The sequence below is a fragment of the Zalophus californianus genome, chromosome 3 (assembly GCF_009762305.2).
Source record: "Zalophus californianus isolate mZalCal1 chromosome 3, mZalCal1.pri.v2, whole genome shotgun sequence".
Taxonomy (NCBI): Eukaryota; Metazoa; Chordata; class Mammalia; order Carnivora; family Otariidae; genus Zalophus; species Zalophus californianus.
The window spans coordinates 31,980,015-31,993,576 of record NC_045597.1 but is presented as its reverse complement, the minus strand read 5'-3'; the positions used below and the strand labels follow the sequence as shown (position 1 = coordinate 31,993,576).

The 13,562-nt window shown below is 37.5% G+C and overlaps 1 protein-coding gene across 6 annotated transcripts in view; it reads right to left on the bottom strand.

Annotated features, from left to right (window-relative positions):
• Positions 1 to 569: 569 nt before the first annotated feature.
• TBC1D4 (TBC1 domain family member 4) overlaps positions 570 to 13,562 on the bottom strand; it is a 178,425-nt gene continuing 165,432 nt past the window's right edge. For all 6 annotated transcript variants that reach the window (XM_027589378.2, XM_027589379.2, XM_027589380.2 and 3 more), the window contains 4 exons: positions 12,522 to 12,681; positions 9,860 to 10,029; positions 4,769 to 4,945; positions 570 to 2,902 (listed from right to left, as the gene is read on the bottom strand). In XM_027589378.2, the coding sequence (XP_027445179.2) occupies positions 2,669 to 2,902; positions 4,769 to 4,945; positions 9,860 to 10,029; positions 12,522 to 12,681 (741 nt within the window). In that variant the 3' untranslated portion in view covers positions 570 to 2,668. The remainder of the gene's footprint in view (positions 2,903 to 4,768; positions 4,946 to 9,859; positions 10,030 to 12,521; positions 12,682 to 13,562) is intronic.

The following is a 13,562-nucleotide window of genomic DNA, read 5'->3' as shown; positions in this document are numbered from 1 at the left end:
GAACATGGATATTAAGAGACCATACTATGTAAGCCTACACTGACACTCCAAGTGTTTACTACCTGTAATGCAAAATATCTCATAAAAGTTCTAGTCCTAAAGTTACCAAGAAGATCCAGCATCCTTGTACTGGATTATAAACATACTAGAGAATATTCTGAAGATATATATGTAAACACATTCACATCATATCCATCAATAACTATTCTTAATTATTTGGAAACTAACCCAATTTTTTAAAAATTATATTTTCTTCTCCTCTTCTCTCCCTTGTGATCTATGAGGGAGCATAGAAAACAAAAGGAACAGAATGCAAATCTGTCAGTGTGGTTGTCTTTTTCTTTTTATATTCAACAGCGAAAGGCTCCACTGGGGAAAAAAGTTGAAAAGTGCTAACTGACAATGGACTTTCATATTTCTATCAATTATCTTTGTTCTCTGATTCTATTAAAAAGAATTATCATTGAAGCAATTTTAAGTAGCAATAATCCAGCCCATGCAGATTTTGTAAAGAACTCTAAACAAGAGCATCTTCTTTCCTATTATAAACACAAACCAATACTCCAAGGAAACCGTAGCAATAGATTTATTGGAAATGAGCTAGACATTACATTAATTGGATGAAGATGTAACAATGCATAAGCATAACTGGTGCAACATTTAAAAAAGTCACAAAAGAAAAAGAAAATTCATTTTCAGAAGAAATACTGTATCTAAGACATTTTAATCTCTGAACACTGTAACACAGCTCATGACGTTGACTTTGAATACCCAGAATAAAATTTACTTGAAACTGAACTGAAAGGGAAAGTTTCTTTTCCCAACTTAAAGATTCTTTGGCTACCGCCTGTATATCACAAACATAAGGTAATTCTCATATCAGACAGTAACCAGATGGTATCTGTCATATTCCTCATAGGAAAAACCTCTCCTACAAATAAGAGAAATTTGAGGGAGTCCAAGCAACAAATCAGTTGATAACCCCAACTTAATAGGGGACCTAGAATCTGCATTTCCTAGAGCTAGAAATTACATTAACTTTCCTAATAAGATTTTATTTTCTTTTTTAAAAAAACTGGATTAGAGGGCATGATGATTTGAAACAAGAATCATTACATTTACACTGAGTAATGGTGTAAAGGCAGGGGTTCAGATGCTTATCATCTGCTCTTCAAGGTTTTCCCAAACCTTGAGAGCTTTGCCCTTCTAACCTATAATACACTGTGGCTAGTGTATAAAAAACTCCCTCTGAATAAAATTATCCCAAGTAATCCATCTGTGATAAGGACTGCAAAAAGCAGAAATGATAATATTGTTTGGAAAGGCAAAAATGCTGCATCAACTTTCAGAGGCACTACCATAGAATCATCTCTGAAATGGAGAACTGCATGTGTACTTTGAAAATTACTTTTCCTCCACATACCCAGCATGCATGAATGTCCTCTGATAAGCTGTAGGCTGAGGAAGCTGGGAGTTCAAACACAGAAGTAGGTCTTAGAAGAGCTTGGTGCCACTTTCCACTTCTCTCCAATGGATTTCAACAGTTTATTCTTAAACATTTCACAGTTCTCACAAACTTTCACATACAAGGGAAAGATGATTGAGAGCTTATTAGATTCGATCAGTTGGCAAAAAAAAAAAGTATCTCAACACAGCATATTATCTTTAGAAAACCAATCATAATTTCCCTTTCATTTAAGGTAGAGAGAATTAAATTAGGAGCTCCTGTAAGTGGGAAAATGACAAATCCTTGTCACCAACTATGGCACCAAGTAAAAGGGAGCCCATTTATGACTGTAAGGAGTAATTTAAATAAAAAATAGAAAGTTGATCTAGACAATTTAGGTCCTAAATGAAATTGTGGAGGCCTGATATTTTTAGTTTGAGTAACAATGCTGGTCTAATTTGCTGAGAAATTAGCAACATTCTCTTTCACCCTGAGCTGGGTGGGTAGACTCCACGACGATGTCTTGCTTTCTCCTTATGCATGTCCAAAGTCATGCCTAACCTGACTCAAAATGCATGTAGACAACAACATGCTAGTTGGCACAAAGCAGGCGGGGGAGGAAGGCCCCCACCTTCCTGAAAAACCCATAGGAGCATAATTGGCAATTTGTCATTTTCCTCAGATATACATAATGTCAGTAGATTTTAAGACAGATATACATAAAGTTACACAAATGTTTCTACCTCTCCACCATTGAGTGAAACATGCTGTTCTTTGGAGAAAAAAATACATTCATTTTTTTCAAGTATATTTCAATATACAAAGATGCTCTAGCTTTGTTTCACTACAAAGACAAAATGATTTCACCTATGTCCAAGGGGAATTTCATTTTAACTTCCCTTTGGTGTGGATTTCATGAAGTTTTGATTTAAAAAATTACTCTAAATATACATCTACTCCTTTGATCTGAAGGCATGAACTCTTTATGTCCATTTTATGTCTATGTACATAGTCAACAACATAAAACCAGTCTACATATGTACAATGGCTTAGGATTGGCGTACTCTAACGAGAGCGAGGTCCACCCTCGAGGACTAGGGCTCAGCACCAGACTGCAGTGGTTCCGTCAGCTCCGGTGTCCAGCGTTGGGCCGGCAGCACGCAGACGCTTCCCTTCTTCCCCATTCTAAGAGCACGTTCTGCTGATGTGGTGCTTCTTCAATTATGGCTTGTTTCCTGTCTTGGCTTTGTTGTTAGGGTTGCAAGTGAGGTCTCTTAGCAATGATTCGCAACTGGCGAGCGCATCGGCTGGCAGCAGCTTCCGGATCTGATCCACTGTCTTTTGATAAGCCATTTTCTCTTGTTCCAGAGTCCGGATTAAAGACTTCATTTTGGTCTCTCTGGTCAGAAGGTTTTCCAGATTGGATTCCAAGGTCTGGATTTTAGCATGAGCTATCTGTTTGGGGGAAAGAAAAACAAATGCAAATTCCTCCAAATCAAAAATCTGAAGAGTCCAGTTACTCATCAGAACCTCAGCTAGACCTTAGATCTAGTAACCAATCATATCGCATTACTTAATAAAATAGTATGTGAAGCAAATACTTTGAAACCCTTTGTGACAGGGGTTTCTCAAAATGTAACTGCAGTACTGACAAAATCCACCTCATGTCACTGAATACACTGAATACAACAAAAATGCAAGATTAAATCAGCATCCCACAGTGGTGGGAGCCTCACTGTATTCCCCTGGAGTGAGTGGAATCTGGCTGAAGGAGAAACGGGAGATTTCTGATGCTGCCCAGAGGTGCTGAAAGAGGCTTTCCACCCCCTGACTAGAAATACAGGGTTTTCTAAACACATACTTGGTATCCTATCAGTTTCAGTGGGTGTCAGGGGTTCCCACATAACTTGGGAACCAAGACATGATGATGACATTTAACTGTCAATGAAAAAGTTTGTAACTATTGATAAAAATCATTATAATATACAGCAGGTGCAAACCCACTTTTCCTAATAGAAAAGGGCTCAATTAATCACCATTGAAGCATCAAATAATAAGGGACAATACCTCACTGTTTTTCTTTTTTGAAAATAGTGTTGGCTCTTTGAATGGGCATACAGTTTTCGGTGGGCAGGAGCTAATGTAAAATGAAGTGAAGGAAGTCAGAGTTCCTATCCTTGGGGAGCAATTACTCTGGAGACCCCTCGTTTCTAAGCCTTTCTCTTCTAGTCATTCTTGTCAGGGGACTCACCACATAGAAGCAGAGCTTTAGTATTCTCTAGCTTAGGAACAGGTATCATGTTGGGAAGTGGGGGGTAGACAGAAATCAAGGAGCCATTAGGCACTTCAGGTCCAACTCAGAACTCATCTCCCCCACCTCCCAGAAGGTTCCCTTCCTAAACTCCCCTCCACTGATCACTCTTAAGCCCTGACCCTTGGGGCCTGGACACACAGCTCACATCATACAAGTTGCAGATGCAGAATATTAGTTTATACTAACTTGCTTATTGCTTTTGTAAATGTGCATTTATAAATAAATACATAGTATTTCATATTCCCAAGTAATTGTAAACTCCTTGATGGAAGGGACTATGTGTTACATGTTTTCATTCGATTCTCTCAAAAATGCCTTTTTTTCCATTTCAGTGAGTTTTACTCTAGACAATTCTCACTGTCCCCAGATTTCTGCAAGTGATTTCTAGCTAGTCTCCATACCTTCTCTCCCCTTGCAAATGTGTACTTGTCAAGGTTTCCAGATTGTTCTTTCTAAAGTACAGCTTAAAAGCTCTGAGAGATTTCCCTCTCAACAGGATTAAAGCTGTGCTCTTCTGCTTGACACTGAAAGTCATCTGTAGTTCTGCCTCCACACATTTATCCCACCCTTCCCCAACATAAATCTTAAACTGACCCCAAGCTTACTCTGCTGCTCTGCCCCATCTTCCTTATTTATACCAACCCCCCACTCATTTCTCCCACCAATCCTTCAGAGTCCAGCTCAAGCCCCAAGTCCTCCAGAGCTTTCCCATTTTCCCATATTCAGCCCCTCCGCCCTTGAACTTAACCAAATATGTGTAACACCCTACAGGTACTTAACCAGATTCTGTTTTGAATTGCCATTTAATATTTTGTGAGTGTACATTTTCTCTCCCTAGTGATATTTAGGTTGATTTGTGCATTTGTAGCAGCCCCCAGAACACTTGAACACAGTCTGATACACAGACCCTCTGTCGGCAATGGTTCAATCCACCTCACATCTCTGTATTTCCTGGTATAGTTCTGTGCAGTCAAGTGCTTTTTTTGAGCAAATCTTTATCTCCTTACCTGTAACTTTTCTAGGAGGTCCATGTTTTGTCTTTTCAGTTGGCTATTGGCCCTCTCCAGCTTCTCCATAGGTTCACTATCCTCACAGGCATATGATGATTCCTGAAGCTCATCCTGCAGAACGTGATATTCCACCTCATAGGCATGTAACTGTTTAGAAATATCCATCTCAAAAACCTGCCATGAAAATACCATGGGTTAGTCTGGCCTTTAGTATGTATACCAAAATACAGTCTATGTATCTGGTGTGCTTCATATAGATTTCCAAATACTAATGAGGAAGAGTATGGCATATCAAAAGGAAGAATAACAGGTATGACTGTCTATATATGGACAAATAGATTATTTCTACACAACTGAAACATTCTCATAATGAGGCCAAGACACTAGAATAAGTTAATGCTCAAGGGTATTTTGCAACCAAAACATACATCATCTGGTAACTCTCTAAAAATGTAGCATACCAGATTAATAACATTAGTTACTGAATAATTCTTACCTGTGTTAGAGATAATCTTTGCTGATTAGCAAGGGAAATTGCATAGGGTATTTCTATAATAAAGAGACCAAAGCTACTTCTAATAATTTGTCAATAGGGCAGACAGGACTTATACTAAATATTTTCATGCATTTGCTAATCCACGTGGGCCTCTCAGGAGTACCATGTTGTACCACGCAGAGAATCTTGATAACTGCCTTCCCTGAGCACGGTACAGAGCTGGAGGGTTTAATTCTGCTCTCCCAAATTGCCACCAAGCAGGAAGACCATTTGCTTAGAAGTTAGTGGGCAGGTAATGCTTCCTTGGTCTCAGCTTGCAAGGGAAGTAGCTGCCATTTAAGCAACAGTGTCTACACTGACACTATAGGGAGAAAAGAAACCACAAGCCTGACTTATTTATCCTACTACTATCAGAGGTACTCCAATCTTAGAATTTAAATGAATTGTCTAGAGAAGGTGGTCATCCCTCTCAAGCATCACTTTTTCCCTACCTAGTGGGAAACCATGGACGTAATGGACTGTGACCTGTGACCCAACCATTAAAAATAAGATGGGTCTATATGTATTGGCATGTAAAAATGTCCAGTACTCCATATATATTTTTAATAAAAAATCAGGTTGCATGCTAATCAAGCCTTTTTCCCGTTAGTGAATGGACACAGCATGGTGAGTGTGTCCACACTGATTTCTAAAGTGTATGAAAGTGAGAAGGACAGACACTGATTCCTATATATGGGCTATGCTTCTCAGGAGACATTGGAATGAAATTGTCTGTGTAAGACTAGAAAAATGCATCTGTTCTTGAATTTTTTTTAAACCCTTACCAGGGGGGAAAAGTAGGGGATATTACCAACTGAGATTGATCAGTTCATCCAATCTCAGATAATCAAAGCAGTAGTGTTTCTGCCTAGGAGTTTTAGGAAGTTGTTTTGTACTGCAAGCAGAAAAACTGAGCTCCAAATGAGCACATTCAGCTTTGGAAAACTATATTATTTAACCTAGGCTGTTTTGTTTTCAAATTTAGAAGTTTAAAAATAAAATACTTTGCATTCTAAGTTGCCAATAAAATAGACCTTCACATTATTTTAATGCTTTTTCCCTATTAGGAACCTACAATTTAAGCTTTCAGAAAGACATTCTTTACTAGGTTTGCTGAACCAGCCAACTTTTTGTAGAAGGGTTTCTATTCAACTGGCGAAATCTCTGTAAGAGGATCTTTAAGCCTAAGTTGTCAAGCATAGCCCCCCCCATTTGCTTTAATCGTTGGAAAAAAGCAGGGAAAATGGCGGTAGGAAAACTGTGAACTGCTGCCCAAGGTTCCTGGTCCTCGTGTATGTGTACCAGGAGCCCGTGCTCTCGCTGTGCTGGCAAGTTCTTTGCTTCTCTAGACAATAACAGAAAAGACCACTGCTCAGTAAGAACCTTGAATAATTTAAAATTTTGGTCTAGTTTCTCAAAGGGCCCAGAGAAAGAATGTGTGACATTTTGCCTGGTTTGTATATTCTCTAAGAAGTCAAACTGCTGTCTGCTCTGGTAAAGAAACAAGCTATTCTATCCACTTCATTTCTTAGGACAGTGCTAGAAACTACAGAACATGGAAACTAAAGCATTAAAATTCAGATGCACTCCCTCTACCATTTGGCCTAAAGCTGTAGATGATCCATGTTTTATGTTAAGTGTGTGACTCTTATTAAAAAGTTACCACCTCTGAAACAAATAATACATTATATGTTAAAAAAAAAAAAAAGAAAATAGTAGGAAGGGAAAAATGAAGGGGGGGAATTGGAGGGGGAGACAAACCATGAGAGACTATGGACTCTGAGAAACAAACAGGATTCTAGAGGGGAGAGGGGTGGGGGATGGGTTAGCCTGGTGATGGGTATTAAAGAGGGCACGTTCTGCATGGAGCACTGGGTGTTATACGCAAACAATGAATCATGGAACACTACATCAAAAAAAAAAAAAGTTACCACGTTTTTAAGAGTATTTCAGTTGTCATTGTAGGTCAACCAACCATCAAAGTTCCTCCACTCCCAAGTGCATGTCAGTTGTGAAGAAAACAATAGCAAAAGGAGACCTAATGCTCTTCACAGATATTAATGTCAGAAGTTAAACATTTTCCAAGTTCAACTAGAATAACCAATGCTTCCTACTACCTGCATGGGGTTCACTATTTACTATTTTTGTGGGAGTAGCACAGAAAGATCACAGACCACTTTAGCCTGTACTGTAGCAGGTCACGATTTACCTTTGTGTATTTAGATGTGTGTGGTATGCCTGTACCTGTTAGTGGAAATTACTTATTAACGGGGGGGGGGGGGGGGGGGGGGCGGGGAGAAGCAATAGTACTGCATATGGGCACTTGACCCCCGACCTTCCAACTACTCTTCCCGCTGCATGCATTATTTTAATGCTCTTTCCCTATTAGGGCTAACTTTTCATATGTGTATTTTTACATTATGTAAGTTCTTAATCAGCCTGTCTTGTTTAGATTGTATACATCATTATATCTGACATTCTTGTAACTACTGTGTGATCAGTAAGATTCCTAGAAGAAATTCCGCTTTTTAAAAAAAACAAGTACCATGCAGAGAGGGGTGACTTCTATCCCACATTAGTGGGTGGTCACTAAGATCTCTAAACCAAGTACATTTTTAATGTACTAAGGTGAATAAAGGTACAACTAAAAACTGTCAAAAAAAATCAGGTTACATAATAGCATGTATAGTATGATTTCACTTTATATTTAAGCAGAGAGATGTGTTTAGTAGGTTTTCTTTTCTTTTTTTACTTTTATTTTTTCCTTTGTCCTTTTCTGCATTATTGGCATTTTTCACAGTGATCATATTTTAAGTAAAGCTCATCAAGGTCTCCTTTAATATCAACAGTTCATTCCATTTTAAATCAACTCTAATTGTTAGAAAAATCTCTCTTATGTCAAGTCAAATTTACCTGCCTATAAATTCTATCCATTCATCCTAGCAAAGATTTCTAAAGCCAGGTAATTCTCTCCTTAATTTTAGAAGAGAGGTGATCTGACTTCAAATCATATTATCACTTCTCTAAAAGCACAATCTCTGACTGCTTGCCAGTCCAAAAAGATACTTCTGAAGAATTAATAAACAAGTACATATGTAAATAAAAGCTACATTTTTCAGCTTACATAGCATTTTAACAAAACTGTTCATAGATATTTACAGAATAATCTGCTTGTGACTTAGATTCCATAAAAAGAAACTTTTATATGTCATAGAATAAGAGTTCATGTTATAGTGTGAATTACAGTGTATAAAATTCTTCAACCTAATTGGTTAAATTTGCTCCTAAAAACAATATGAAAAAGTAACAGGATTGTCATTGTTATTCTCATTTTGTAAGGGAGGAAGCTGAGACTCAGAGAGCTTGAAACTTGCCCAAAGTCACACAGCTAATAGGCAGTAAGGCACCAGAACACTATGTCAAATTCCCTTTCTCTAGCTCTAAACTCTTTTATCTGCTATCCCAAGTGCCTCTAGGAAGGTGGTAAATTTTATCAATACTGCTAAAGCAGTCATCTATGAATCTTAAGTTTGTTCATGTCGTCTGAGTAACATCAATATATAACTACCACTGAACCTAGTCCCTATGAAGAGCCAGGGACTAGATACGTGATGTATTGATTATTCTCCACTTGTTTCCCAGATCCATTCTCTACCCACATCTGTTCTGCTGGACCTGGGAGACAGACTCTTGTGACCCGCATCCCCCTTTCACACCTCCTTTCTTGCTGGCTCTGGTTGGGTATGGTCCAGAAGAGCAGCCAGTAGGAGATCAGAAAGAGAAGGAGAAAGAGGTTGGTCTTTCTTCCTTGCTCCTTCCTTGCCTGGCTCACCAAGAGCACAAAAACCTCCAAACTCCCCTCCTGCATAGTTCTGGTACTCACTGGGCCTGGTAACAATATTAGATCCTTCCCTCTGTTACTAGTTCCTGGGCACTTGGATATCCACATTTGGTTCTCTTAACCCTGCCCCAACCTCTATGATTCAATTGTTTGAATCATTGACGACAGATTCTGTTTCCTACACTTTAGCCTCACAAAACCTCTGAACCAGTACTTTCCTATTTGGAAGGTAAGAACACTAGAGTTCAGAAGATTAGGGAGATGTGTACAAGCCCACCAATTCATAAAAGAGTTAGAACATGATGCAAACCCAATACTGTCTAATTCCAAAGCCTAGGTTCTTGCCATGTGTCCTCCTTATATATTTTAAGACAGAATTAGTATTGCAAAGGTAAGTGGGTCTCATTTTTATTTATTTATTAGATTTTCCTAACTCTGTCAGCTCTGCCTTCAGTCTTACCGTTGGTCTAAATGGAAAGATTCACCAAACATTCCTTATGTAGCACTGAGGCACTTTTCCTGTGCATAGCCACACAGACAGTGTCACAATGTAGAAGTTCCACGATAATCTCATTTCCAAATAAAATATATCTGATTAAATAAAAAAAATCTATCAAACAAAACTAAGTCTTTATGCGAATGCATTTAATATGTAATTAGTGGAGAAACTGCTGAATGATTTTATATCTTATTATTATCATTTTAATCATACCTGGGTAATGACTTTTTCCATTTCAGATGTATTCATATCAGGTAGTGTGGTTTTAAGAAATTCAACAATACTTTCAAAGTTTTCACATTCCATTATAAGTGTCTCCTGGCTGCTCAGCAGACTGAGTGCAACCTTAAATATAACTTCAGTTCCCTGAAGAAAAATAATATCTAAAAGAAGAGATACAATTTCATGATCAAAATTATGCATCCACTATTGTAAAAAGTATACTCTTTGTGCTAATGGCTTTTTGTGTTTCTTGTGGTGGTTGTTTTTAATTACTGCAGTGGAACGATGGAATAGTCTGCAAAAGAATATGGTTTGAGATCATCTACATTTAAAAAAATAATATGGGGCGCCTGGGTGGCTCAGATGGTAAAGCGTCTGCCTTCCGCTCGGGTCATGATCCCAGGGTCCTGGGATTGAGTCCCGCATCGGGCTCCCTGCTCCTTGGGAGCCTGCTTCTCCCTCTGCCTCTCTCTCTCTCTGTCTCTCATGAATAAATAAATAAAAAGTTTTAAAAAAAATAATATGACTGAAACAAACAGATGTTTAAGTATTTTTCTTACTTATTTAGGAATCTCAGATAAGGCCAAGGTAAAAAGTAAAAAAGGTTAATTACATAGCTGTTTGTCTATATATTTATAATTTTTAGTGGCAAATTTAACGGAGACTAGGTAAACCTAAGGATGCTTATTCAACTGATACTTTGATTTTTCTTCACAAGGGGAATACAAAAACAAATCAACATAAGCAATTAGTACTATTTAAACTCTCATTACCATAATAAAAAATAAAGGAATCAGTTAATATGCAATTAAACCTATACCAGAGCAAGAAATTTAAAAAAAAACTTAACAGAAAAATCAAAATCAATATATAACCTAAATCAGAAGTAAAACAGAAAAACAGAAAAGCTACCCTGACTCTGAACTCTACTTCCTAACAGGTACAAACAGGCAATAGTTTTGAACGTACCAAATATTTCTGTATGAAAGTTTCAATCTTTGCCACTCTAGAAACAGTAATAAGCAACAGGGAGTCTTTAAAAAATAGGAAATTGTGAACTTCTGCTCATGCATCTTTCCCTTTACTAAATTCAAAGAAAAGGACTGAGCAGCTACTGCAGAGCTGATGGCATCAGTCATATTCTCATTGCAAAAAATAGAATTGTGGAGGTTTGTTTCTTGAATTCTAATATCATGCTCCCAAGTGTAAGTCAAAGAGAGATGCTTTCAAACATCGTTTTATCATTTTGATTTGATAAATTATTCTAAGAAAAATATATATATCCTGAGAGTAAATATATATATTATATATAATAAATATTATGAATGAAAGGATTTTAAAAGACCCAAGAATAGGAACCCAAACTCCACCCAAAAACTTAATTGAAGAGAAGCAATCCAGTATTTTAATAAAGAAGAGAAATTTGGTGAACATTTGATTCTGCGCATCTTGATTTTGTTCTTTTGCTGTACTTTGTCTACAGATTGTATTACACTAATTCAGTGTTTAACTTTTTAAATCACAGTCCCCAATAAGAAAGACACCATACATTGTTATCTGGTATATGTATACATATTACACACATATCTTCAAAATTGAAGCTTCTCCAAACATTTTTCCTTACTATTTGTTATACTCTGATATTTTCATTATATTCCATTCTAGCTCATTTTTTTTTTCTAATGCTTTTCTAATGCTGGTAACGACCTACAATCAGGCCAATACTCACAATTTGACAAAAAGCTCCAATTTAGCAAAGGCACATATTGACTGCTTTCACCATGGATACCAGATAAGCAGGATGTAAAAACTGTGGGAGCCTTTTCTGAGGTCACAGAGGTCCTAAACCTCTTTCAGAACAAACCTCTAGTAAAGAGCTGTTTTTTAAAAAATTTTTGTTTTTTAAATAATGGACTTAGATAAAGCTCACTAAAAACTTGTGAATACATTTAAGGACCTCCAAAGGGTGCATAAACCACATCATAGTTTATTCCTGGTGCCTAACACTGTGATGAAGCAAGACGGGAACTCAGTATCTTGCCCTAGGCCTTACTGCCTGTGTTTAGTGCTTTTTCCCTGAGCCACCCAGTCTTAGAGATTGATGCCACCACTTCACTGGCATGGAAGGAGAGTCACTTAAGCAATAAAACAGGAATTTCAGTTGTTTTATTAACGAAAGTCAGGTTTAAAAAAAAAAGTCATTAGAAATCACATTGATACAGGTACTTCCATTGACCCAACCAGAGAACATGTTTCCCCCTGTTCTGAACTAGTGTTGAAGGAGACAATGGGGAAAGAAAAACAAAAACTGAGCTAAGAAGGATGTGCATAAAAATCTGGAAAATTATACATAGTAAGTCCTTAGTTGGGATTTTTAAAAAAGCGCCTTCTGATTTGGGGGTATAAATGAAAGTAAGAGCTCCATCACAACTACTCGAACACAAGGCCCAATTCTTCTTTCCCTTTTAATTTCAATTTCATTTAAGACCAATATAGTTGTAAATTACTCTCAGAATAGAGCCAGGCACATTTATTAAAGTCTACTGGCAATTTGCTATTCTGTGTAACACACGATAAAATTGGGGCACCACATGGTGAGAAGAACATTCCTTGGAATAAATAACACTTCCATTTGATCATAGGCATCTCTTACCAAAAACTCTGGCTACAAACCCTAGTGGAAACTGAGAGGCAAACAATGTGAGGAACCAGGGGGCAGCATAAAGACTGGGGCTGATTTCATTTTCTTCAAGATGATTGTAGAGATCTCTGTGATAGTCATGAAGGAGCCTGGACAGCTGGTACATTTGAATCTAAAGTTAATTTGGAGAAGAAAAAGAAAATATTATGCATTTATCTGTGCATAAAATACACTAACTTTAATTTTATTACCCTAATATTTAATAACAAATTCATATATATTCAATATATGAAAGTAGTATTATTTTATTCTTATTATGAAAAAGTTGATATTAAAGTCCAAGTTCACTTAACTGAGGTCAGAAGGCAAGTCAACGAGAGTCCATCTAAGATGACTGAGCAAGTTTCTCTGTCATTAGTGTGTTTTGGTATCACATATATACATGGAAATGGTCATCTTCCCTCATCTAGGAAGGAATTGCTTTTGGAATTTAATCAGAATTGTCCTGGCCTACGACTCTCATGGAAAGTCCATTATAATTTCAGACCAATTCCAGAAAAGCCTCCATTCAAAAGGATCTACCACATTTAGTTCATTTCATTAATTTTTTTTATTTTTTATTTTTATTTTTTTACTTTTTTGTTATGTTAATCCCCATACATTACATCAATAGTTTTTGATGTAGTGTTCCATGATTCGTTGTTTGCGTATAACACCCAGTGCTCCACGCAGAACGTGCCCTCTTTAATACCCATCACCGGGCTAACCCATCCCCCCACCCTCTCCCCTCTAGAACCCTCAGTTTGTTCCTCAGAGTCCATCGTCTCTCATGGTTCGTCTCCCCCTCCGATTTCCCCCGCTTCACTGTTCCAGCAAAGTTTGTCTCTATTTGCTGGGCCCCGCATCTGATTTATGATGGCGCTCTGGCTTAGGCCCCACCAGGCAACAGGGGCTGCTAGGACACTGCCTGGCTTAGAATGTTATGGAGCCAGATGCTTGAGATACGATTTCCAATATCCAAAGTATTCCAGCAGCATATTTTTTTATGACAAA